The sequence below is a fragment of the Silurus aristotelis genome (genome assembly GCF_946808225.1).
Source record: "Silurus aristotelis genome assembly, chromosome: 18".
Taxonomy (NCBI): Eukaryota; Metazoa; Chordata; class Actinopteri; order Siluriformes; family Siluridae; genus Silurus; species Silurus aristotelis.
The window spans coordinates 14,926,808-14,954,486 of NC_139591.1; the positions used below are offsets into that span (position 1 = coordinate 14,926,808).

At 41.0% G+C, this 27,679-nt stretch overlaps 1 protein-coding gene across 2 annotated transcripts; it reads right to left on the reverse strand.

The window, feature by feature from the left end:
• Positions 1–129: 129 nt before the first annotated feature.
• On the reverse strand, positions 130–22,154 carry LOC310741033 (protein FAM222A). 2 transcript variants are annotated; one of them, XM_083568349.1, is made up of 3 exons: positions 21,402–22,154; positions 14,096–14,230; positions 130–2,644 (listed from the first exon to the last, which is right to left on the reverse strand). In XM_083568349.1, the coding sequence occupies exons 2-3, from the start codon at positions 14,184–14,186 to the stop codon at positions 1,395–1,397; spliced, it is 1,341 nt and encodes a 446-aa protein (XP_083424475.1). In that variant the 5' UTR covers positions 14,187–14,230; positions 21,402–22,154; the 3' UTR covers positions 130–1,394. The 2 variants fall into 2 exon arrangements, with proteins under 2 accessions (XP_083424475.1, XP_083424476.1); XM_083568350.1 differs by lacking the exon at positions 21,402–22,154 and adding an exon at positions 20,776–21,088.
• Between the last annotated feature and the right edge of the window lie 5,525 nt (positions 22,155–27,679).

A 27,679-nucleotide genomic window follows, 5' to 3' on the forward strand; every position in this document is an offset into this window, starting at 1 on the left:
CTTCATTTATGCTGAGTTAAGCGTTACGCCGGCCTTGACTTTATAGCTATTTCAGAATTTATGATTAATGTCTCCCGAGGGAGTGACATTAATGCCATCACTCATTAAAAAAATAAACACAAGCAGCAATTTTAAAAAACATCCCTAAATTAGATTTTATTTGACAATCTTAATTGTGGAAGGGGTTCCAGACAGTCATACATACAGTAGTAAATAGTCAGTGAAGCATAACGTAGGGAAAGGGCTAATCTGCCAACATTATAATTGCACTTTTTAAAACATCTAGCCCATTGTGTGCCATTTTACCCCAATGCTGCTTCAAGCTATTTCATTCAAATGGATGAAAGAAAACAAAAATCTAAATGTCTCTCCTTCCCCCCCTCCCCACACTTCTTTTTATCCAAAATTCAGATACCCTTGTAGTGTCTTCTAACATGGTACAGAAAATCAAATATCAATAAATAATGAATAAAATATGTAGAACACTGACAATGAAATGCAGTCGAAACTCTTAAGACTTAGTCACAGTAACATGTGTGGCTTCACATCTGGTCGCTGATGAAGCCAGCTCAGTAGTTTATGCTTCCAGTCTGTTTCTTAGATTCATAAATGCCATAAAAAAAGAAAGAAAAAAAGAAAAATAGAAACACTGGACTGGCTACAGTAGACAACGATCAACCAGATCAGCTCGCCAGAAACAGAAGAAAATTATAAACAATGTTATAAACAAAACAATTCAAACAAAAAAATTATAATCAGCATTGGTCACAAACAAAGATGAAAAGACTAGAATAAAGAATCTTATAAATATGTCTACTGATAGACACAAACATAATACAGAAAGAAAAAAAAAATATTCAAGTTTTGTTTTAAAATGAAATGTTCTCAGAACCAACCCATGCCAGAGTCATTTTAATAGGTTTTTATAACAGTGCAATTAGAAAAATCATAACTATTATGATTTAGTACTAGCAGGGCTATACAAATTTCTGCCAACCAGAGTACACTAAACATATATCATCAGTTTAGTTATAGATTTTGGAGTAAACAGACCTGCAGTTTCAATGTCCTGCAATAGTGGGCAGTTTGCTTCCTGTTGTGAATTTGGCAGCTAATCTGAAACAATTCCATTCAGATCATTTGGATGAGACGTAATGGCACGGTGCCACAAAATCCCTGTTGCTGCAAAGTTGTGGAATATGAGTACTTATTAAAGTACGTGAAGTCAGTCCAGCTACTCCGAGAATCAGTGGTACCTTTCTAAACTTTGCAAAAACCCACTGAGCCCTATACCAAAGACACATCCACAAAAGGCATGCCTGATAGCCAATCTATGGCTCATCACCAAATCCTCAGTCCACCTTTGAGTTTCTTAAAGTTAAACTTGATGCCCCCTATCTGAACACAGGCAGTTGGATGTGTGCAGGCTGAGCAGCCTCGTACCCTCGGCCCAGCATGCGCTCTTTGATGCAGGGTGGGTGGATCTCGCTGATCAGGCACTCCAGAGACTGTAGGCTGCTGCTGAGAAGGGAGGCATGACACAGCCCGCAGCACATGCCGAGACCTGGGTACTGCTGTGGCACACAGTGGGCTTGGCGCTGAGGCCGGCAATGGCTGTGGCCGAGCCCCACCGAGCCTTGGGGTAGCTCCTGTGGATTGTAACAGTCAGGTGTAGCAAGGGTGCTGTTCCAATGAGGTGCGAAGAACTGGCCAGTAGAGAAATCACCATGTGTGGCAGTGCAGTTCAAAGGTGATGAGCCCACTCGGTCCAGTGCCACACCCGTTACGCAGCTGCTTGTGCTGAGTGCATGAGCCCTGTATGGGATCTGAGTGGTACCTGCGGGCAGGCAAACTTCCGGAGACCTGCTAATAGTAGCTCTGCTGCTGTTGTTGGCACTGTACCTGTGTAATGGACCCTGCTGATAGTGTTGCTTCTGCTGTTGATGTCTCTGCTGCTTGGACTGCCATATCGCATATTCCATAGTGTCCATGTAGCTTGTAGTCTTGGCCATGTCCATGCTGAAACTGGAATCCAAGCAGGCTGTGGCTGCTTGATGAGATGGGCTGGAATGATCTTCAACAGATGCCTGAATCCCTTGGGCATGGGATGTCCTAGCCATTTGTCTCACCATGCCAAGGGATGCGTGGTCTGAGTGAGAAACAAGAGCCAAGCTTTGCCCACTAGAGAGGGATGTAGCAGAAACAGGTACCACAACATTGGGTGGCACTGCCACATTGTGCATCTCAGGAGGTTTGCAAATCTCCAAGCTGTATGGCCTCTGCCTGTGCCTGTGGGCCAAGTTGTTGTTGCTAGGTGGTGCATAAGGTGCCACAGCCATCTGAATTGGTGACAATTTAGTCCTCTTGCCATCAGAGCTCTTTACTATGCCTTTGTTCACAGTGGGGACTTTGACAATGGCCAGCAAGCCCTGGTAGCCAGTAGAGTAGGGCTGAGAGTAAGGGCTGAAGCGTTGGCCTGTCGTGTCCAAGCCATTCACAGTCCGGCTAATTTGTTTGTGTTGAGGAACCCTGATATTGGACGGGAAGATCTTGATCGACAGCGGACTATCTGCCATCTTCTGTGCGTAGGCGTCCAGCTCAGCAGTGGAGGGGTACCGTGGAGACTGCATTGAGCTCAGATCACCTGCAAGCAGACACCACATTAGTTACATAACTGGAAAGATTATGCAAAATACAAATACGAAACCACACTAAGTTACATCAAAGCACAATCTCCACAACTTGTATGCGCTAGAGGTCATGTGATAAACATACAGTGGAAATTAGGTTGAATATAAGCTCCTCATACAGCCTAGTTGATAACTCAAATTTGCACAAGCAATACGAACAAAGACGAATATCCCCAATTGAGGGTTTCGCTGTCTGACAAAGCAGATTGTTTTGCTCTCTTCAGCATAAACACAAGAAAGTGATAAATACTGGATGAGTAAAAATGATCAAGGAGCACACACGAGACATGAAAAATTGTCCAATAAAAATGGAGATACTGGAGTGTCTGCTCTATCCCATTTTTAACCCCCCCAACATTTACTTCCTCTGCCTCATTTCCTCTTGTGGATGTTCATCCTTAGACATCTGCATCTTTCTAAAAACTCATTTTGTGGAGGGAGACACCCCGGGCAATGTTTGATCAGTGCATTATGAAATTAATTTGGTCTTTCTTCAGGACAAAATTGGATTACCCTGGGAAATCAAGAAAGAGATGATGAGAAGGAGGGGGGAGCTAATTTTGTTTCAGTGGCTTGAGTGGAATTCATTTCATGGCATTTGGCTATGCAACCCACTTAAATGTAAGCACAAGTCAGCGCTGGTGATCAGAAGGAGAAAGATAGTGCTAGAGTCAATCATCTCTGGATGAAATGAAGCCTGACAATTTCCCAAAACAACAATGATTTGTTTGATACCTTCGGAATGAAAGGAGCAGCAGACAGCAGATGATTATGGTCAGTCAAGAAAAGGAGGCAAGTTCTTTTGTTATGTGCATTGGCGATTGCTGTAAATAACCAAAAGGCCCTCAATATAGATTACATTTGGTAATGATGCTCAGATGATCAAACATATATTACATGGTTACAGGGCCATTTTTACAGCAATGAGCCTAACCTGAAGTCTAATAATGGAAACTCTCCAGGGGGGACATACGTTCAATGGTGTACGGGAAAGCTGAAGGGACAAACCGAGATTGGATTTAGAGGCCATTATTCAGGCAATTTCATGGCTGTTTAAACTGCTGCAACTAAGGGGAAGAAAAAGTGCTCCATCCAAACTATGGATCTGCTGGCAAAAATTATGGCCCCTCGTAAGAATGACAGTTTTATGGAATTTCTGACATGAAAAGAAAAGTGCTAAAATGAAACTAAATTACGCAATAGTCAGCAAATGCCACTGCAGTCCCCTTTAAAGAAGACGGGGCAAAACCCTCCTAAATAAGACAATTCAGCTCTGATTTTGATAAGAGAAGCCATCACAAGTGATTGCTCGAGAATGTAAATGTGACTCTTGTTGTTCCTGTTCAGGATTGATTTGGGACCTCATTTCATTTTCAAGCCCACAAAGAGCCTCTGACTGTGAAAATGATTCAATCTACAAGATCCATCTCATAAAGGAAATAAATTGGGTGTTTAAAATGGAGAAAAGAGCCATCAATGCATCTTGCTGCAAAACACACTGCCTGCAGTAACACAGTGCTCACAGGGGGTCATTCATCACGATGAAGCCCCAGAAATAGACATACAGGTGGGCAGGAATTTGTGTCATTGTTAAGAATCTATGAAAGACCACAGATCATGAACAGTGTCGCTTTGATCTGGCTTGGCTTTAGGGCCTGTTTAAGGGAAAACACCTGAAAAGTAAATGCTGTTGGACCACCTCATAAATTAAAGGATCAGATATTTCTCAAAACTCAAATAAGAGTTTGCATATGCAGCAACACTCCCTTCATAAAAGGATCATTTTTCAAACCCCAGAAGCCTGGCAACAAAATTTAATGGAAATGTTGGTGGATTCGGTATGCATAATGAATTGCGGTGCAGTTTGGGAAGTGGCTAAATTGTTGCCAAAGCTGTGGGTTGTTAGCCACAGAGCGTGACAGAGGGAAGCGATTAGCATTCTGACCCTAAGCACTTAATCACATAGAGCAGACCAACTGCTAACCTCTTTGACTGCAACGCTGTCAAGGTCCACTCCAAGACTATGGACGAATTTAGTAGCCCATCTGCTCGAAACCACTCAAGCAGACACACTGCTAAATCCAAACCGTTATTTGCCGAGTCTGCCTTACCCAGGGGCTTCTCAGAGTGCTTACCAATTTACACTCTGTAAGTCTTTTAAGTGGCTTTCCTCCCTCTCTAGCGTCAGGATTGCCTGAGGTGGGACACATGGGATTCAAACGCGAGTGCTCTTACGCATGCAAGGCCATTACCTGGAGCGCCCAGCGCTACAGCTAAAAGAACGGGAATCAAACACATGCTGCTTCACTGCGCAGCTCAAAGAGGCAAGGTCAACCCTTCGATCAAACAAAGCTCTCAAAAGTGACTTCTATTACATTAGGTCGGCCCTGAAGGGAAGAGGGGAGGAGAGAGCGACTCTGAAATCTCAATTAACACTCAGCTAATTAACTTCACACGCCATTTGATACAGAGCAAACTGTTTAAAGTAGGACAATGACAAGACCAGTACCCAGGAATGAAAATGTGGTATGAAGAAAGGCTTTAGAATGAAAACGAAATGTACCGAGGCAGGGTACATAACATGCATCGGCTTCAAAACTGCAAAAGACAAAAAGGCACAAGCGCAAATGCTGACGTACATGCTGGAAAAAATGTTAAGCGCACTAACGTACGCAAAGCTTTCAGCCCCAATAAGCTGCCCAATCCTTTTTCCCATGGTTTGCTTAATGCAATACCCTCAGATCACAGAGGAGACCTCATTGTTTTGTAGTTGTTTGAGTTAATCACTGATTAACTGGGAAAACAGCTGAGGCTAAAAAAAGAGCAACACTCTGTCCCAGCATTTCTACTAAGCTCTGTTACTAAAACACAAGCCTAATGAGCAAAAGACAGCACCACAACTGAAAGCTTTTTGCTTTAGGATAAGACTGATGCTATAAAGGTTTCGTTATCAGCGTGTGGTACTCAGAAAAAAAATAAATAAATAAATAAATACAAAGATTAGGAGAATGTGGTTATTTAGTTCACTGTGTGCTTCTGATGATCTCAAATCTTCACCTTGGCTATACATCTATAATACCAAAATACCAGAAACTAAATTGTTGACCATGTAATTCATCTGCATGATTACCACCTTTGCTATTCTGCATATTTCACACGGGTGCTTGTTTTAGAATACATTTACTTTAGAGGAACAAAAATTTTTTTTCTTGTCCTTATTCAGAACTCTAAAATTCTAAATCTTTGGGGAAGGAACCACGGTCTGGGAACATTTTTAGTGAAGGAGAAACGACAGACTGAAGAGTTGATGACTGGTATAGGGAAGTTTTAAAAGTTCACTGTGGCTGTACATGTACGACAGAATCATACTGTACAGATGACGATTGGGAAAAAGAAAAAAAGAATTTGGAAATTTAGCTGAAACTTGGCAACGTAATTAATGTAATTACCTCTTATGGGCAAGCCTGTTGTTTATTCTCAACTACTTATTTTGAAATCACTAGGCACTAGTCTAATGCGATGGATTCTCGAACTTCTCAATTTTGCCTTCATTTGTGTTTTGGATGTCCTGGCCCTCCAAAATCTGTAGTCAAAAGACATTTAAGCTAATGTTGAAGCAGTCCCTTTATTCCCAAATCAGTTATACCAGTCATCTATAAAGCTTTATGGTTTTGTACTTTACATAAAAGCAGGGTAAACGGCAGTAAAATGCAGGAAGTCAAAGCCAGAAAAAAAGGTTTCTGCTACATTTTGCTACTCTCTCAGTGCATTTGTTGAGAGATTGATTCGGCAGCACTCCATTAGTACCATAAAGGCTCGGCTGAGTGGTTAAAACGCTCCAGTTAAATCAGGTGAGTAGGAGGTAATCATCCTCTTTAACAGAATTACAACAGTTAAAACATGGCAGCCTAAAATGCACAATGTCAATTTCAAGTATGCGCCAGATCGAATGGTATGTTTTAACAGGAATACCTCAACGCCTCTACGCTTCCACTGACGCCAAGCACAGTTATGGAGCCCTGGTGAGTTTGCGAGGCCGTGAACCGACTCCCTCGGGAGAGTCACGCCCTCGTGAAATGTTCCCAAGCTTGAATAGAATAAAAGCTCCTATTATTAATATTAAGAGACATTAATACTAACTGACATGAATCCAAAAGCAGGCATCCATGTGTGGAGGTGTTACATTATAATAGCAGGGTGCTGGGAATGTGAACGTACATTGTTCTCTGCTAATACCCGGCATAAATCTGATGAAACCGATCCTGAAGTTCTGCAACGCCAATGAAGTTCATTTGATTGGACGTGTCCGTGTCAGAAAAATGCCCCCCTTTCACCTAGTCAGTGTCTCTCCCACAGGAGGGTCTGCACGAACAGAATAACTGCAGGGGCCAGCGCTTATTTATCTAGTGCTTGAAAAGTCAGGCACGGACGAGCCAGGCACTTTACACAAGTGTTGCTTTCCATTTGGCTCAGCACTGTGGGAAAAAAAATTGCAGCCATGCCTAAACAGCCTACCCGGAGGCACAGCTCTTCCCACAGCGTTGCTCCCATTACTACTCATCCGCATGATAAAAAAAGCCACATAGCACCTCTGTAGTCACTCGACTGAAATGTTTCGTTTAGCGCGCGCACACATACGCACGAAACCAAATTTCGAACATACACTGGAAGAAAAAACTGTATTACATGAAACAAATTGAAAGCTAAATAATAGAAATCTGGATCTGCATTTTTGACATCATTTTATGAACAGTTATACATTAGTGCAGGCAAAAAATAAATCACCTCATTAGCTGCAATCTTTTTTTTTTTTTTTTACACTATTCATCCTTGTCTGGTCAGCACTATGTGTGTGTGTGTGCGCATCTGTGTGTTTGTCTCCACACAGCTTTCTGCTGTGTTTACAATCTGTACACAACAACTGACCATCTGATTCATCATTGTTGAGCTTCCAGTCTGCTCACTCCTGAACTTGGCTCATACTGATCAGTGTGGTGCTTTTTTTTCTCTTTTTATGTTGCACTTTGTGTCAGAATTCTCTATATATCTCAGATTTTTTATCAAATCATGCCAAAGCTACTTTAGTCCAAATATGTTTCTCTTTGGAAAATTATTCTGATGTTGTGTTACCCGTGTGCTTGGGATTAGCAGTATGATGACAACTGGCTTCCTAAAAAAAATCTAAACTCATGGGGTATTGCCAAGTGAAAGCTAATGAGTAGCTTAAACCTGAAATATTTCACGATTGTCATGCGACTTCAGTACTGCGTTCGGATTCGATATTTGACGGACGGAATTGCAAATCGGTCGCATTTCCATTAACTTGCTTGAGGCAAATAAAACTTCAACCTGTGCACAATTTATGAGAAGGAAACCTATAAGACAAAGAAAGATGATCGCCGTAAGCTTCCAACAAACCTTTAAAAAAAGAAAAAAATCTTGATTCTATTCTAAGCTTTTTCTTATGAGTTTTATACAAGCGAATTGTGCCACACATTTGGGATAAAAATTTATTCTGTTGTGTAATACCTGCTACAACAACTAACCATTTCATGTTTTTTTATTGCCTACTTATCACAAACCGCTGAAAAAAACACCTCGAGCGAATAGAAAACCTTTTTAGCAAATATTAAACTTTTTTTTTTGTTTGTTTTAAATATTGTTCTTACCAGCTTTCTGAGCTTTCTCTAATTCGATAATATGCATACAAATGCTCGAACAGGAAACATGACCATGTTTCTTTTTAACATTAACTCTAATAAATTAAATCTCGATATTAATTTGCTGCTTCGAATCATGTTTTAGTTACATTACCCAATCCAGCAGTTTGCTGACAAGAAAGGGAGGGGGTGAAAGGCAAATTATTTGCTCCATTCTATGAATCTTTATGAGAATTAAGCATAAACAGCAGCAGTAGCAAAAAAAACAACAAAAGAAAACAAAAAAAAAAAGCCATTGTGATAGATCTAAAGGCAAAACCCCGAGTTCTGCCTGGCAGATGTGGTGCTAACAGTCACAACATGTTGCCAGGAATGTGGCTGACTGATAAATCCTCAGGGCTGAACACGGTCCACGAGTTGCTGAGGCAGACATATGCACGGTATATTCCCTACAGCCCCACCACGGGCTCCTTTCCAGAATAACAGATATGACACATGCCTCCAGGCAATTGCAACTCCAACGATTCATCAGCTGCATTTCACTTCAACCATTAAACCTCCAGAGATCCGATGAGGGGAAGAGAATGATAGCACAATAAGGAAGAACCTAAAATCAGCGTTGGGTGAAAGAACATTTAATACGCTCAGCTGTCGACGTATTAAGCGTGTTGGATTCGGGGTGTGTGTTGAGTGGCATGGGCTGGGACTGTCGAACCACATCAGGCTCTGGACACAGAGCAGAATGTGTGTGCGTGTTAGAGAGATATGCCTGAGGCTCTGCCTGTGGCAAACCAGGGCCCTTCTGTTCCAGCGTTTAGCAGACAAGCGCTCCACTGATTCCAAATTAATATTTAATAACATGGCAGACAATGAGGTTTTTACCCCAGCTGGATGGGGAAGTGGATGGGTAGGTGGGGGCATGGAGATTTGCTCCAGTTGTTAAAAAAAAAAAATTCCAGAAAGGCTTTAGCACTGTGTGGTGTGGAAAAGACAATACAGATAAGCTTATTGATAAAAGGCTCATTGTCAGCCGACAGGCTCAATTATCTTTACGACTTATAATCTCTCTATCTGGCGATCTCGAAATTGTTTCTCTCAAACCTTTGATTAAGGTATATTCGGGATTCGGGACTCAAGTTAGTTTAAATGACTTGGTTTATCTGTTCCCTGATCAGATTGAATAAAATTCAATCCTAATGGGAGACGACGCATACCGTGCACGTGGACGAATTAGGCGAATGCTGGGGAAGCTCAAATAATCAGTGAATAATAATCAATGTCCTTCAGTCCCGATGGCCCGGGACTTAAGCAGACGACAAAAATGCACTCTCGTTAATTGTGAGCGTAATGAATGCTGACAGTAATGATAATTAACCGACTCTGAAAGCCATGTTTATGAAAATCACTTTGAAGCGCTTTTATAAACCGAGACAGTACGGATTTCATATCATGGTCGAGTCTATAGGGGTTGCTCGGGTGGTGTAGAGTTACTTTGCCTCTGCGTAGCGGAGAAATTAGATCGATAGCGTATGATTTGTGGACTTGTGGAAGTCTGAGTTGCCCTTAGCGACCGTGTGAAACTCTCAATTAGAGAAAGGTCAGTGGATTCTATAACATTTCGAAACGTGAATGCTCCAGCACTCCTTTTCTTTTAGAAGCAACCACCTCTTTGTAGAAATCGCACTATACCGAGTGGTATAGAAGTGTCTTCATAGAATTTTCTTTCAAAATGACATAAATAGGACAACTTTTCGATTGTACCAATAACAACAACAAACAGAAGCCTAAATATAATCAAGCTACATAAAGAGCTAGCTTTCTACTATTTAAGATAAACACTGTTTTTTACATAAAACAACTATTCAGGTCATGTTTGTAAGTTCTGCAGTGCTTACTGATCATCTTTAAGCAGCTAAGCAACTGTTTAATCGCATCGGTTTAGGTGAATTTCTGGTTTATATTTTAACGTCTTGACTAATCAACTCCGCTTCATGACAACTGTGACTGGCTGAATGAGTTTGGTGACCCTCAAAGTGTATACTTTTCTCAAAAAATCTTAAATGCTTCATCTTTGTTTCCAATTTACATGCAATACATATTTCTCGGCCGTGTAATTACAATGTTTTTAACGTGTCGTGTATAAAATGAAAATCTCGTTCGCGTTCCAAGGCTCCACAAGCTTTTTCTTTTTTGCCATTTGACCAGAGTAATGCATACTGATCTGCAATGCAGACGTGGCAGACCCAATCAGCCTTCAGTCCTCAGCCACAGTTTTAGACTTTGTGTCACTTCAAAGTGACCGGAGCTGTATTTCCGACATCATCTCCTCTGGGGAACAAAACCACCGTCTGTGATGACAGCCGCCCTTGCAGAGGGAAAGCGCGTCAGCCTGCTCGGCATTCGTCAATGCCCTCATGAATTAAATTAAAGACGGTGCGATTGCTGTCAGTGATAAGGAGTGCAGACTGATCTGCACCGCCGATAAACCTGGAACTCCGGGTGTTAGTAGAGACCAAGGTGAACATCCCTCCACCCCCCCCCCACCACCCCTCTTTCTTTTCTCTCTCACTCTCTCTTCTCTTATCTAACCTTCCACTTTAATCTGCTATTCTTCTAGCAGAATTGGAGAGGCCTAATTAAGGCAAATTAATTCCAGCAAATAGCCTAATTCATTAAGTCACGTTTTGCATCAGAGAGGCCTGGATTTTTTTCCCTTTAAAAAAAAAAAAAAAAAAAACAACCTTGTATTAAAGTAACCCCATATGTGTGGGAGGCACTGCTCAGCAAGCCAGAACATGGATTATGTATTATTTTTTGCCGCTTTTTTTTAAAATATATATATATATAAAGGTTGGTCCAAGTTTTGATTTTTTTTACAGAGGCCTAGAATGAAAACGTATCCTCCTCTCTCCTTCTTAAATAGATAAAATTCCACTGTCTGGACAGTGGATCCATCATTCACTCAATATGGTTAAACCATGAAAATCAAAGGTTACGTTACCTGAGAAAATCTAATTTACCGTGGAATTTTTTTCCAGCCCTTTACACCAATGGGTCCCCTTTTTCCTTTTTTTTTTTTTTTGACTCTATCTCTCTGCACTTTGTTCATAAAAGAATCCCCTACGGTGGAGGATTTCTCAACGTGGCCGGATCTGGTAAAAGGTTTCCAACGCCTCTGGTTAAACAGCTAAACTCTACTTCAAATTAGGGCTACAGCTATTGATTTTTTTTAGTAGTAGAGTATTTCATCGATTATTTCATCGATTAACCGGATAATAAGTACTTTTTATTTATTAAAGAGCAATACTTAATGTACGAAATAAAATAAGACCTGTCTCTTAAAACAGTAATTTGTTTACTTTGAAGAAACATTAACATTTTTATTGCAAAAAAAAATTGCATACAAAAATATCTGCAAAAATAAACCCATTCAATTGCCACATTTCATCTAAGTGCATATACAAATATATAAATTTAAAAACATAAGACTAATGAAATTCATTTCAAATGACTTTAAAAAGGGTAAACGCATTGTACGATGTTTTCGTTATGTTTTCATTTGAAATGATCCCAAACTTTGTAAACTTTGTCATGTACTTCGTCCCCGATCTTCTCCACGCCTCTCTCTGTTTTCTTCCCGTTCCTTCATTTTTTATTCTGCAGCATCTTCGGGGTTGTGTGTATAATATATAATATATATATATATATATATATATATATATATATATATATATATATATATATATATATATATATATATATATATATATATATATGAAAAAAAACAACGAATTTCTGCCACGTTAAAAAAAAGTTTGCCTAAATACCGACATTTTCCCTCGCAATTGCGACTTTACTTCTTGAAAACATTCAACATTTCGGGTGCATCCACCGGTAACCATGTTGTCGGCCTGAAGTTTGAAGCTGTTGGTGTATAAACGAAGCTCCTCCGCTTCATCCGTCCCCTCCAGAGCTAATTGTTAGTCAGAGTTCACTCCAGGGATCGGAGGCTTAGTTTGGTACCATGCGATTCTATTGATTGAAGCCCATTTCATTTTCAATGTGTAAAGCTTCCTGGCACTACAGAGGGGGTGACGCTGCCTGATTGGCTTGGAAAAAAAGTCGGAATTACAAGAAATAAAGTAGGAATTGCGAGAAAAAAACCTGGAATTAGGCAAAACTTTTTTTTTTTATGTGGCAGAAACGGGCTTCCATAGTGTATACCTGTCATAAATAATGTTCCGGAAACGAAACAATTTTAATAATTTGCCTCGATGCATTTTTGTATTCGAATTACTCAAGGAATCGTTTCAGCCCTACTTCAAAATCACGTGTTATTGCAGTCAAAGGGGCCTTTTGGTCTTCCAGGTGTAGCTTTTAACTTCCCACATCAGACACCTTTAGTGAGTTGCACAACCAAAATCGTAGGGCCCTCGCACTTGGTGTACGCCGGGAATGAAACGGAACCGATCGTGTACAGGAAGGCTGAAAATGCTTTCCTGGTAAACTGTGCTGTACAGGTATGTGTACTGTCACGGTGGAATATGCAACATTTATTTAAAGCAAGTTAGGTGACATTTAAAGAACAAACAATGTGAAGTGAAGATCCTTTATATAATACACAGAGTGCGATTTTGCTAAAGTCAGAGTTTGCTAAATCTATATTTATTTTACATACAGTATCCCACAAAAGTGAGTAGACCGTTCACATTTCAGCAACCATTTTAGTATCTTTCTCAAAAGACAATACTATAGAAATAAAACTTGGATATATTTTAGTCAATGTGCAGCTTGTACAGCAGTATAGATTTACTGTTCTTCGAAAATTACTCAACCTACAGCCATTATTGTCAAAATAGCTGGCAACAAAAGTGAGTACGCCCTAAGTGATAACCGTTGTACGTCGCTTAACCATGAAATGTCCTATTCATCATGTTCATGTTTTTGTCTGCTTGACAGCACCATACAGATTTGTGTATCTTGTATTAGAGTAAATAAAATGTGGTGGCTTTGTGTACAATTCTCTTATACTGACCACTAAATGTTCAACATGGCACCTCATGACAAAAACTCTCTGAGGATTTGAAAACCAGAATTGTTGCTCTCCACAGTTTCACAACCTCTTTTACTTTTCTTACCCTGAAAAAACACTATTTTTCTGTACATATGATGTGACTGCACAGAAAACCTTAAGTAATCGTGCATATACATACATATATATACACATACATACATATACATATATATATATATAAAAAAGTTACACTGCTTCCTCTCTGGCTAGTCCTAGGAAAGCAGGTATCAAATACACAGAACAACATGGCATTGCTTACCATCATTTAAATAGGATTTATAGGTAAATATAGATACATTGATAAAAATAGATAAATAGCCACACTCTCTCTTTCAGCTTTCAGAATGTATGGAAATGTGACTTTAGAAAATGTATGTATAAAAAAAAAAAAAAAAAAAAAGCCTGACCCACAATTTGGGGATTTGATTAAATTGTTAGTTTCCTATCATCATTACCCACCCAAGCATGTGCAAAGAGACATTTTGTCTTGATATACAGATTTTAACAACCTAGCTACTCTTTACAGTAAGAGCAGTAACAGAAATTCTCTTCTCTCTAACTGTACACGCATCAGCACTATATAGCCCTCCTACCGATCTGTTCGTGGCATCCATCTTTGATTGCCTGGCAGGTCCTAATGATCTAATAAAGCTGAATAAAACAGTGCTTACTTTTCAGGCTGACGGGAGCGTCCAGGATCTTGGCAGCACACGCCGGGTGCTGGGCGGGTTGGTTCTGTCTTCTCGGCAGGCACGCCAGCATGATGAAGCTTTTAGGCTCTACGGTAGCGAGAAGCCTCGAGGAATCTGCGGGAAGGCAAAGGAGAGTCACTTTCGAGTTTCTCGTCTGCATCACGTGAAAAGGATCGGATTCTGAGTTGGATCTGACCGATACGGGGCGCTTCCTGTTTACGATGCACGCCGATTCCATTAACGTACGCAAAAGTACCTGGGAAGACAACATCCTGCAGCGCTCGGTTTTGTACGTGTCAAATGTATTGTACAAAACGTATACCCTTTAGGTGCACGGAAACAAAGAAGACAGTAATGACTCAGCAAGCGGTTGTCTTTTTTGGTGGGATTTGGTGGGCCTGAGGGGCATGCTGAGTGCTCGACGGCTCTAATCAATCTCCCAGCAGGCCATAAATCTCACCTCCCTCTGTTCTCGGCTGCTAAGCTATATAAAGACGTACATCCACAGGCAACCCTGACAGGGATAACAACACAATGCCACTATAGGATTAACATCCCAGGCAAAGCAGGCCAACCTAGCTTTATCTTTTCAGGGCTCTACAAATGAAAAGCATCTATTTAGATGTCCCTTTTAATCCAATTTTCATCTTTTTTCTTTTTGAGGAGGGGTGGTGGTAGTGGTGGGGGTAATCCTTTAATTTAGTCATTTGACAGGTGGTCCTAGAGACTTGAATGTAAATTTTCCAGAGCAAGCCACAGCAAAGGGATTAAAAATGAGCAGGGAGTTATAACCTAAAAGACATGAGTTTTAACTTAGCTTGAGTGAATGCCAGTGTAATTCAGAGCGAAGTTTTGTTTTAAAAGTGATTTGGCACAACAACATAGCTGCATTTAGCAAACAGAAGCGGAAAGTGAATGGATCGATAAGTGGGTTTTTTTTTCCCCCAGAAAGCACACAGATTTTTTTCATTGTACTATGATCAATTATCAAGAGGGAAAAAAAGCTTTAGTAGTTTTTACCCTTTGACATTTACCTTTGCCCCAATCATTCTACATTCAATTACTTTTTATATTAACAAATTAATCTGCCGTCCTCAGGAGATCCCATGGCAGTAGCTGGCCTAGTTCTTAGTCTTTAGGCTAATGACTGTTGACTCTTCATATTCTTCATTTTATTTGATTCTCTCCGTCTCTCCCTCACACACACACACACACACACACACACACACACACACACACACACACACACACACACACACACACACACACACACACACACACTTTCCCCTCCTTTTTTCTCCTCCTGAAATCCCTCTTTGATTTATTTCCCGTCCAACTTATTACTCTCCTTTTTTTCCTGCTGGTTCCACACGATGGCTGCCCGAACAAACTGGAGGGGAGAGCTTGAAAGCCATCTGTATATACTTGATTGCCTACACCTCAGAAGGATAAAAGAAACAGCCTGGCTTTCATTCTTGTCAGGAGCCTGGAGAAATCATACACCCCCCTCAAAACACACACACTTTTTTTTTTTTTTTTTTAACACAGTATGCACAGAGAGCCTCTCTTCAAACCAAACAGCCGGTCTGTGATCACAGACAGCTAAACAGCTAAAAAGCCTTTCTCCCACTATTTCGTGTGAGGGCCAATTTCACAACAAGGCTTCCATTACTGCACATTTGTCAAAGGAAGATACAGGTTTGGATGAGGGGGAGAAGAGGCAGGGTAAGGAGGGGGTTTTGGGGGGGGTCTCCTGGGAAATGCCTGCACAGCTTTATCAACTGAAAATGAAAGACAACTGAGAAACTTCCATCCATTACTATCAGCAAGTGGCTGAGGGATAAAAATGCATTAGGATTATTTTTTTTTAAGACAGGACAGAAAAAGCGTTTGGTTTATGAAGAGTGCACAAATCGAAGCATGTGCTGACCCTTTGGCGTATACCGTAATATTCGTTCAAGCATTCAGACATTCTGTGGTGTCCGTGTTCCATGTGCTTTTAGCAAAAACTACTTTTTTTTTTTTTTTAAGACCGTGCACAAAGGCTTGAGAAATCACAAACAGCCCGGAGGAAAAGTGCTCCCTATCGGCAACCTAATGTCTTTTTGAATGACAGCCGGTCTGTCTCTTTAATTCCATTACGCCAAATGGCCTTGAAAGCTTCTTTCTCCAGAGGATGCCGTTCCGCTCTTTCTGCGCCCACGTCGTGCAAAGGCAACTCAATCCACGGCCTGACATACTTTGATACCGAGATATGAGGCCTTATCCTACTGCGCATTCTTAGCTCGTTTCCATCCGGGGACAGAGCCTCAGCCATGAGTTCCACGTAAAAAAACCTGCTTATTGGAGTTTTATCTGCTGCATCATTTTCGGTGGTATTTTTTCACCGCGCAGAACCTAACGAGCCGTAAAAAAACCTGGCATCCCTTCACTGAAGAGCTGATGTCGCTTCTCGCAACTTGAGCGACCGAGTAACGCTGACAAAACTTTTGACCAGAAAGGACAGCAAATCCTTTCCACTATTCTGCATCAGCCTGTCCGATAAGGCCGCTTATCATCCTCTGTGCTGCCTAGCGAGGGCCTGCTGGGGAGATAAGTGTCCTGCACGCCACTGCCGATCTTTTGTCTTCTAAGGATTTCTGATAAGATCGCCTCGGCAGACAAATTGTCCCCTCCGTTCTGGTATTTTAGCCTTTTCATCTCTCTTTCAAGCCTGGAGGTGAACTAGATGGAAGGTTGTCTATTTGTACGTGCGCCAGTACGTAGCTGGGAAAAGAGGAGTGCATACATAGATAAGGTCACGTTCCAGAGAGGGGGGGGGGGGTGCTTTATTCCCTCATGTGCATGAAGGACAGAATGTCGAGATCCTTTTAAATCAAATCTTATCTGAGTAGAATCCCTTTGAGGGCTAGAGCATAAAACCAATGGATTAGGCATGGAAAGCTAATTGCGTGACTGGCGAAAACAACGCATAATATATTAGTTCAGCAAAGTAGCAGGAGCGAAGGCTTTTTAGGTTCAGGTTTAGATTGAAGCAACTGACAGTGACAGAAAAACCAGGTTTGCATAAAATGAGCAATCCTCGTCTCAAACAAATGGCACGAAGCAAAACCTGGTCTCGTATAGAAACCACTTTAAATCCTGCACTTTGTTTATATCTTTATACAAACTCAAGCACTTAAAGCTTATGGGGTGAATCTAATGAGTAAAGGCTGAATCAAGGAGACTTAACAACCTTCCACGCTTACTTGCATGCATATGTATATGCGCACGCACACACACACACACACACACACACACACACACACACACACACACACACACACACACACACACACTTGAAATCCTGAGTTAATAATTAGATAATAATGAAAAAAAGGTTTAAGCCTAGCCCTCTTTCACTTGCCGGTTAGACAGGATTAGCATGAGAGTGCTATGGTAATTTCTTCTCCTTCCCCTCGGTGTCATCCTGCCTACACGGCGGGGGAACAAGCTTCGTTGCACCGAAATAACACACTGACTGAGGAAATATAGAGAAGGCTTGACCAATGAATAAAACCTATCACAGTTATATATTACTTTTTTTTTTTTGTCCTACTAAAGTGACATTCTGCCATTAGGTCCACTTTCCAACATCGAATCCTGTCCAGCTAACGCATCCCTCTCGTCATTAATTGAGGGGGAATCAAGTAACCTGAACAAAATTGCCTTTACGAGGAAGAGCGGCTAATATATTTGTAGGCTGATCAAATAATATGGCTGCAGCCATGCAAAATCAGGTTTCCATTGACTTTATGTGCGTCCTGCAGGTTTGATCTATGAGAGCTGGAGTCCAGAAGCAATCCTCCCCCCACTGACGGCCTGGCCTGTGGACTTTTCCAAATCACTAACTCTATTATGAGTGACAGCAGTGGAGGATAGGGGTGGCCGCTCTGCCACTTCCTCCAGCAGGAGCCCTCAGTGTGACGCTGGCAATCCGGCAGGAGCAAAAAGCTGAGCGCCACATCAAAAGGCCACATTTAGCCTCGCTGAACGAGAAGCAGAGAGGCCACGGCTGGCTGGCGACGACGCGCCAATCGGCCTCCCTCTGTGGAAATGGGATCTTCTCTGAGCAGTAAAAAGATAGCAGAGCTGTTTCCCGGAGGATGGAGACCGTTTGACAGACAACGGCGGCGGCTTCATCCGTAAAGCTCCTCATGCATTTTTAATGGAATCTATTACTTCAGGATTAGGAGATAAGAGACCGGGGCCCTGGTTAAATTTCTGATAGTTAGCATTATTGGGATCAGAGGCACAGAGGAGACAATGATTTCTTTTTTTCCCCCCTACGTCCTTTTGAAAAGGGTAACCTCTTAAGCAGATGCGCAAAGAACATGTAGCCCGAGATAAACAGCAGCTTGCTGACTCACATTAGCATCAGACACTGTAATAAAAAAATAAAAAAAAGAAGGGGGAGGAGGTTTCAACAGTACATTTAGAAGCATTTCTTCTCACCTGGCTGCAAGGTGAAAATGTAAATATGCTCTGTCAAATGTAAATTTACCAACCCAACTGATTTAGCTCCTGCTCCAAAGGACATTGTTCCACTTGCAACTATTTACGACTAGACATTGACATCATAGACTGGGACAGCTTGTTACAGAAGTTTGTTCCTGTGAGAGGCATGTGTGTACAGGGGGTATTACAGGGACACAGAGCAGAACCGGCCTGTGTGTTCTGCTCCAAGCACTTCTCCGCCCACCAGGCATGCAGGGCAATTCTTTACGCAGTTAAGGGTCACTGCTTCCTTCGAGTCATTAAAAATGGTAATAAAACAAAGAAGTCGGAAACAAAGATTGGCCAAATGTTTCCCGCAGGCTATTCACACGGTAAGAACACCTACCCCCCCTGAGTGCTTAATGAACGACTTGGCATAGAAAGACTAAAGAGTTCCAGGAGAAAAATGGACTTTACTTGGTACACACTAATCTAAAGTGACCTCCACTTGCTGCCCACTCAATGAGAACAGGTTTGAAAGCAGGGCAATCATTTCCAAAGCCTTATATAATGTGAAAGTGTCTTAAAACGGATTGGAATTTTATGTTTAGACGGCAGGAAACACCGAAAGCAGGCCACAATGCTTCTGTAATCTTGAGTAAACGCTTTCAGCTACCTCCCCCACCTGCTCGAGCCACATTACCCGTAGCTCCCTTTCACCCCGGCTCCTCATCCCATAAAAATAAAGAGACCAATTAGGCAGATTTCAAAGGATGGCAGCCGGCCTATAATTACACACGACGTCCTCAGGAGATAAAAGGTGATTACGGTGGATGCAGAGGGAAAATTGCTTAGCAACCGAGAGATTGACATCATCCCCACAAGTGGATCTTAGCGACCAGGCATCCGCTCTCTGAGGTCACTCAACCTTCCCGGATCACCCTTATCTCCGGGCTCTGTTTAATAAACAGGCTAAATGTATCGACAGAGCAGCTTTGTGCCAGCCTTGTGATGACTGAGGAATGCCTTGTGTAATCCCTTGTGTAATGCAGGAAGTCGACCGTCTACTTCCTGCAATAGTTAAGGGAACGTTAAGTGTCTTCGAAAGACGTTAGGCCAAACCGAACCGCCCGTATACCGCCTGGACAGTATTATTCCATCATTTGATGTTTTGATTAGGGTGGAGTCCTCCTGGAAAATAATCGTTCACAGATGGGATAAATGTACTCCGTATAATCAGAAGAAACTGCAATGTGCCTTTTCCCTTAAATGGAACCAAACCATGCTGGGAACAAATGTGTCACAAGCCTGTACTTGAATGTCAAAAGTGACTAGTGTCTAGAAATAAGATGAATGTCGGTAACCACAACAGGCCACATATGCGCGAATAAAAAGGCGTAAGAAACTGAAGCATGTCCCAAAGGCATCTTGGCTGAGATAATGAGGAAGTGCAGTAGTGTTTTGAGTGCAGGCCCTAAGGCCATTAGCCAGCAAATGCAGACAGAAAAACTGCTGCAGCGAGGAAAGCGAGCAGTCAGGAAAAAGGAGATGACAAATCTCATGTCTTCATGGAGGGAGAGTGAAAATGTTGATGGGACACAACATTATGAGACAGCCCACATCTTCATCTCCACCGTACTTTGCTTCCTTGGCATATATGACACAGAAATAATTGGCACTTGGCTGTAATACCGTGCCACTAAAAAAACCCCGGAGCTAACTACCGGATTATGTTGTGAAATATGCAGTCTCGACCTTTGTCTTAAAACAGTGTCTTGGGTACCTCGACAACACCGCTCATGTACAATACCTGCGATCGAAAAGTAATTACACCGGCTTTAAAGGTCAGTCCATTCCTTTCCAGTACCCGTCTGAAATTAAGATTTTTCCCTTTTCACCATAGCACTTGTCAAACATGCAAAGCTGATCCCAAAGAACCGCCGTGACACACGAATAATGCCGGTGTCCTCGAGGCTTGGCGTAACGACAGCTCTTTTGGTCTTTCTCTACACTTTAATTACATCGGGCCGTCTGAAAGGCCACAATGTTTATCCCCAAGCCTGGATGTCCCGAAATGTCAAACGAGCCAAGGCTTTAGGGATGGATTTCTAGGTCTGACGACAATCCACCCTTCTTTTCCCCTTCTCCTCTCAGATCTCAATCGGGCTGGAAATGAATCTTACCATACTAGCTGTTGAGGGATGACTGGCTCATTTGTCAGTGCCACACGTCACCTGGAGCTGAGTGATTTTCGGAGCACCTTCCTTTGTACAGGTCAACTTCTTTTTTTTTTTTTTCCTCCTCTTTTTTTTCCCAAGGGTTTATAGGCCTGCTTTTTCTCTCCTCCACCCTCTCTCTCTCTCCCAGTAGCCTCGCCCGTGTTGGCAAAGGGCTTTGAAAGGGCCAATAATAGTGCACTTCAAAGCCTTTTCCTGTAACCGCGGGGACTCTGGCACACAAGGCCCCCTTTTATTGCAGCCACATCCATCGGGGGCGGTCAGCTGACATGAAAGGCAGAGACGCATTTCCGACAATATGGGCTCAGACAGACAGCATTCAAAGCAATTCAGCATAAACACACACACACACACACACACACACGGGCTTATTTCCGTGCACTAACAGGGACCTAGACTAATCCGGCTCCTCTAATTAACAAGCTTGCTATAAGGCACATATATAACACACACACACACACACACACACACACACACACACACACACACACACACACACACACAGTGATAAAGACTACCAAGTCACTTCCCTGTTTACACGACAAATAAAAAGATCCCTGGATCATATTTACCATCAATGGAAGCCTTGATGCGTTTCCTTAGATCCAGGCAAGCCTTATTCCCTGAGATACCATGCCTGTCGCCTCGCTCGGGACCTGGAACACCGCGGGTTGCTGTCCCCCTGTCTCTCTGTCTCTCTCCGTCTCTCCGTGCAGTCTCTTTGCTTAAAAAACAAACACGTTATCCAACTGCTTGATTGAATTTGGTCCGAAGCAAAAATGACGCTGGGGTTTAAACCCGGAATCTGCTGTGGTCTCTCCTGAAAGCGGTCGAATCAGTGCTGAGCGATTTCATCTCCAGCTTCGTTGTTCCGGTTGCGGCGAAGCGGCTCCGGTACGTGCCGCATATCGGACTCCGGAATAATAAATAAAAAAAGCACCTGCTGTAAAATGAATAAATACAAATCTCAAGGTACACGAGAACTCTTTCAAGAACACAAACGACAGAAAAACTGGATGTCGCTAATCTACCCTAGCTGAGGAGGCTAACAGCAGCAGGGAATTGATCATACATGAGTGTAGAACACGGCTCCTGTTACAACGAGGGGGGGAAAAAACCTCTTAATTTTTTTTCTTTTGGATACAAAAAGAGTTGCAAAGTTCAATTCGATCAGTCCCGATGAAATTAAGCGGTGAAGTCGCGGCCCTTTAATTCAGGTCTGTTTGTGTGTCCGAGCTGAGAGCGCACCCGCACCGCACCGCTCCGCTCCGCTCCATGCCTGACAATCAATAGGGTCTGTGTACACACAACAACGGCTCATTCGGTCCGTTTCCACGCCCCGGGATGCTCCGCCAATCAATTACGAGAGAATCTTTAAATAAATCATAGTCTCGGCCAATCGAAGTAAACAGTGGGCGGACTCAAGGTGTGACGCTGCTAGCGTCCGGGCGACGGCGTCTCCCCCTCCCCACCCCCCCATGAGCGCGCCGCGATCCCGTCATTTAGCGTTTTATTTAAAGTGAAAGCGAGTTTGTTGTCGGGAATCTGCTGATCCCAGTTTATACAATGGCCTTCATGTGGACTATCATTAATCGTGTGACATTTAACGTGAAATGTCATTACGGTGTCATTACAAAATACTTATGATCTGTTTATAAATTCTACATGTTCTCTTTAGGGTTTACAGAAATAAAGTTAGTTAGGGAGATCCTCCTTTAATACACACAACAGCAGGTGTGTGAGTGAGTGAGTGAGATAGAGAGAGAGAGAGAGAGAGAGAGAGAGAGAGAGAGAGAGAGAGAGAGAGAGAGAGAGAGAGAGAGAGAGAGAGAATGGGACATATGGTAGCATTATAATTATGGATAACATTTTTATTCAGGAATAAATGTCAAAGAGCATAATCATTTCCATATATGTATGAGTTTTAACACTGTAAAGAAGAGTTTTCTTTATTTTCATGACTATGAAAATTGTAGAGTCACACTGAAGAAATCAAGGGCTATTTGACCAAGAAGGAGAGTGATGGGGTGCTGCGCCAGATGACCTGGCCTCCACAGTCACTGGACCTGAACCCAATCGAGATGGTTTAGGGGTGAGCTGGACCGCAGAGTGAAGGCAAAAGGGCCAACAAGTGCCAAGCATCTCTCGGGGAACTCCTTCAAGACTGTTGGAAGACCATTTCAGGTGACTACCTCTTGAAGCTCATCAAGAGAATGCCAAGAGTGTGCAAAGCAGTAATCAAAGCAAAAGCTGGCTACTTTAAAGAACCTAGAATATGACATTTTTCAGTTGTTTCACACTTTTTTGTTATGTATATAATTCCATATATAATTCCACATGTGTTAATTCATAGTTTTGATGCCTTCAGTGTGAATCTACAATTTTTATAGTCATGAAAATAAAGAAAACTCTTTGAATGAGAAGGTGTGTCCAAACTTTTGGTCTGTACTGTGTATATATATTTTCTCCTTTACAATATTGTGTACTGTATTTATGTCCTCTATATGATTTTACTGCAAACTTCAAACACTACAAATTTCACCAGTTTTTCACAAAAATGGCTTTTCACTCTTAATAATATTCATTAACAACATATATAATTTGAGCAGTTACTTGGCATGGCAGGATTTGATCGAGTTTTGGAGTTTTAATGTTGGCCAACGAGTAAGAATTAGAATTAGATTCTTATTCTAAGAATTTCATCAGGCTTTTAAAAAAAAACAAAAATCACAATAATATTGTTTTTGTGTATTAACCTAGATGCAGCCATAGACTTTTTTAGTTTTCCCTGAATCATTCATCAACTTACATCTTACTTTGATAGATGCAAATAATAGCATTGTGCAAGTTGGCAAGTGCAGATGAATGTGTAAATATATGTACAGTAAATAAATATAAAGGTTGAGAAAATACAATAAGAATATATATTCTAATCTTCTTTAAATGTAAACTGTACATACATGTATGATCTATAGGTGAGAAAAGAAAACGCAGAGAATATTCAGTTTCAGCAAGATGTGTGAGGCCCAATATTTGTGGAGAAATACGAGAAAAAGTTTTACAGAGTGTATATACAGTTATGTAAAAGATGATCTAAGATATGCTATAAATTATGTACAAATATTTGTACAAATAATACAGTTATAATTATACTTTTTGCTACTTTGCTAAGTTGCTAACTGTTAACACTTTAAAATGTATATTTAAAAAATAAAAACAAAACCAATCTCTATGTAATCCTGTCAAGTTAGTTTATGGGGTTGCTCACAGACATGAGCTCTTTTCTCCCTATTTAGGCTAGCTAAACATTATTAGCACACTCTGTTTACACTGTATGTAAAGATTTCCCCAATTATTTTAACCCTTATCAAAAAGCTGGACTTATTCCATCTAAATTTTGAGTGTACAAGCCTGGATATAAATCTAATTTCCGCAGTATGAAAAATATCGACCACTGATCCATCCTGGTAGAGATAAGAATAGAGAAATGAATCTTCAAACCTCTGCTCGAGTAGATTTCTCAATTTAAAGTTAACTCGAGCCATTTCCCAGAAAGCTACCTTTACTTTTTACTTATATATTAGTATAACTGTGCATTAGGGCGATATGTGCCTACTGTGAAAAGCTCTCAGAGGTTAGTCAGCATCCTGCAGTGCTTCATTTAATTACAACAGCGTAATCAATGGCTTGGAAAAATGTAAATCAATACATTTTAGACCTACTGGCTTTGTCCTTGGTTAGATGTGTATCAGTGCGAAGCTCGGTGTTTTAGTGTAAGCTCAGATGCATGCTGCATTTCCTAGTGTTTCCACCTAAACATTGTTTAAAGCAACACATTTTAGGATTTGTGTTGTAAAGTCCATATGCTTCATGTCTTAGTAGTGTAATTCTGGTAAATGTAATGGTTTAACCTCTTGAGAGTGAACAGAACCAAAGGCAGCACAGCAGGGACGTACTGGCTTCTGTTGCAGATGACTGATTTCATTCTGTCGTGCTGTTCCCAAAACTCAAACCCAACTGTCAAAAGCAAACCAAACAGAAGCGTTATTTTTTTTTTGGTTCTTGCAAATGCACTGCAAATTTAAGAAAAATAAAGTTAAATACATGCTAATGTCACATATAGTGCTTTTTATATATGGTTTATACTTTGACATTATTGTACATAAAAAAAAAAAATTATTATTATATTAATTGTATTATTTATCTGTTTGAGGTTGAAATGAATGGTCCCGTCCAGACTAAACAGCTGTGTGTAGTGATAGTATTTGCATCATCACACATATATGATCAGATGAGCAGTTTTGACTCCATTGAGAACTATTCAAACACCCAGTTTTAATTAAATGTGAAGTAGGGAATACATTCCCTGTGCTTGGGAAAGAGAATCCTTCTTATTAGCATTACCGGATCATTTAAATCCCTTATCCAAGACTAATTATGAGCGAGTGATGCGCTCTTTATATTCATATGAAAAATTGTTCAATTTATTCAATCCGCCTAAAAGTAACACAATGTGGATTGCATGTGGGGAAAGTCATTTTACCACCTCCCAACACACACACACACACACACACACACACACACACACACACACACACACACACACACACACACACACACACACACACACACACCCTCCTTCACTTCGTTTGAAGTTACATTAGAAAATAATGACTTTCTCCAAGAAGAATGCCTTTGATATTGCAATTAATGGGAACCAGCAGGGGAAGGAGTCTGTATTTGAACTTCAGACCCAAGAGCAGCTATTCATCTACATTGCTTTGCCTATGTTTTAATTTAGATAAAATTAACATTTTCAAACACACACACACACACACACACACACACACACACACACACACACACACACACCTCGCACTTTAATGCAAATAGATTCCAGTGAACTGAAAAAACACCTTCATCACCATAAATGTGTTCTTTGATTTAAAATGGAATGAGAATGCTATTCATTAAGGCCAAGGTCTATCACAAAATTTTAACCTGGGGCAAAAACATTTGGAACTGTGATACATTTGCTTTTTGCTAAAGCTGCTCGATTGTCTTTTAGATTTTTATTGGGTTAAAAGAGCTCACTACACATATTGTCTTCCTAATGTAGTTTATAATGTAGTTTACTTCAGCATACTATGTTGAAATGCAAAACAGAACACAGAACACACCCTAAAGTTTGGGTGGTGTGAATAAGAATCATCTTTAGAAGCTAAGAATTAGTTTGGAGTGTTGACAGTGAGACATTATTTTTGCTCCAGTATGACCGCCATGAGCCATGAACCACTCCACAACTACTAATCCTGACATCATGGAAACTTTCTGTTCTAGCTACTTCAGTTTGCTTGGCAAATATTAGCCAGTGACTTGTAGCCATACTGTTAAATAAATAAAGAAATGCTATCACAAAGACCAAAGTTTTCTTTTTGTATTTGAAGCATTGAAATGGTGAACCCGAGTGTGCTGTAAAACATGCGTGATAAAATCTACAAGTGTATTTAATTGTCTAGTGCTTTTACTACACCCTTATTTCAAAAGGATTTTTATAGTGACCAGGTGTGATGACGGGTGTGTGTTGGTTCTGGGTGGAGTTTGAGGTGGGGACTCTTTTGCCCGGGGGCAAACTAAGTTTGGCTCACTTTATTTCACAGCCACTCTGGTTATTGGACTGTAAATTCCGTTATACATAAAAAATATCATGTTTTATCAGCTTTGGTTGCCAAACATTAAGCACTTTTCAATCCTCTTTGACATCAGTCTCATCAATACCCCCACAAATGAGGATTACGGCTAACAAATTAAATATTTCTTATTCAAAAAACAGTGTTTTAGTGGCTTTCTAGCTGTGTGCGATCAAAAAGCTATTCCAGGTATACACAGGCAATTTGTAGCATTATACACTACACGGGCAAAAGTTTGTGTACTCACCTAACCCTCACAGCTCTGTGTGTGTGTGTGTGTGTGTGTGTGTGTGCGCGCGTGTGTGTGTGTGTGCATCCTCCTTGAACCTTTGCCACAATGCTGGAGGCACGCATCCTTGTATACACACATTTATAATACATTTACAATTAAGGCATTTGGCAGACTCCATTAGGCAGATCGACATCCAAAAGTGCTTTGAATTTCCTATCAGTAAATATATCCTAATCCTAGTTCATGAGGTCTGAGACTAGGTAGTATGAAAAGCACAAAGACAAAGTGCTAATTTAAGTAGTTCATGTAGAGTTAAGTCTTTAATTGCCATTTGAAGTCTGCCAGTATGCGGTAGCATTAAGCAGTGGTGGATGAAGTACACAAAGCATGTACTTGAGTACAAGTAGAAACACAGTAGATAAAACATGACTCCAGTAAAAGTGCTCTCTTTAAACTTGCACTTGAGTAAAAGTACAAAGGTATTTGCCTTTAAATGTACTTAAGTATCCAAGTACTATGATTTATTATGTCTATAATGTTCCTATTATCATTACACAATGACTCTTTGCTTAATCAACTCAGTTTATGTGAAAAGACTCTGTTACTCTTCACCAATCTATCAATAAAATGATATTAATGAGTCAAACACTAATTGATATCTAGAAAATTATAATGAGAACAAAACCTTATTTTCAATGACTTAAAAAGGTGTTGTCGCAAGTTCGAGTCAGGAGTTTCTTCCATCATTTCTTTTTCTCTAAATGTTCTGCTTGCTGTTGAACTGATGCTGAACTGTATGCTTGTGTTAAATCGATACCACCAAGTGGCGATGGCGGTTCTAGCTTGAAGGATGCCCTGGTTAAACCACGCCATAACCGAACGTCTCCCTCATTGATTAGTTTCAGCTTTGAAAAGCTCCTCTCGGCTT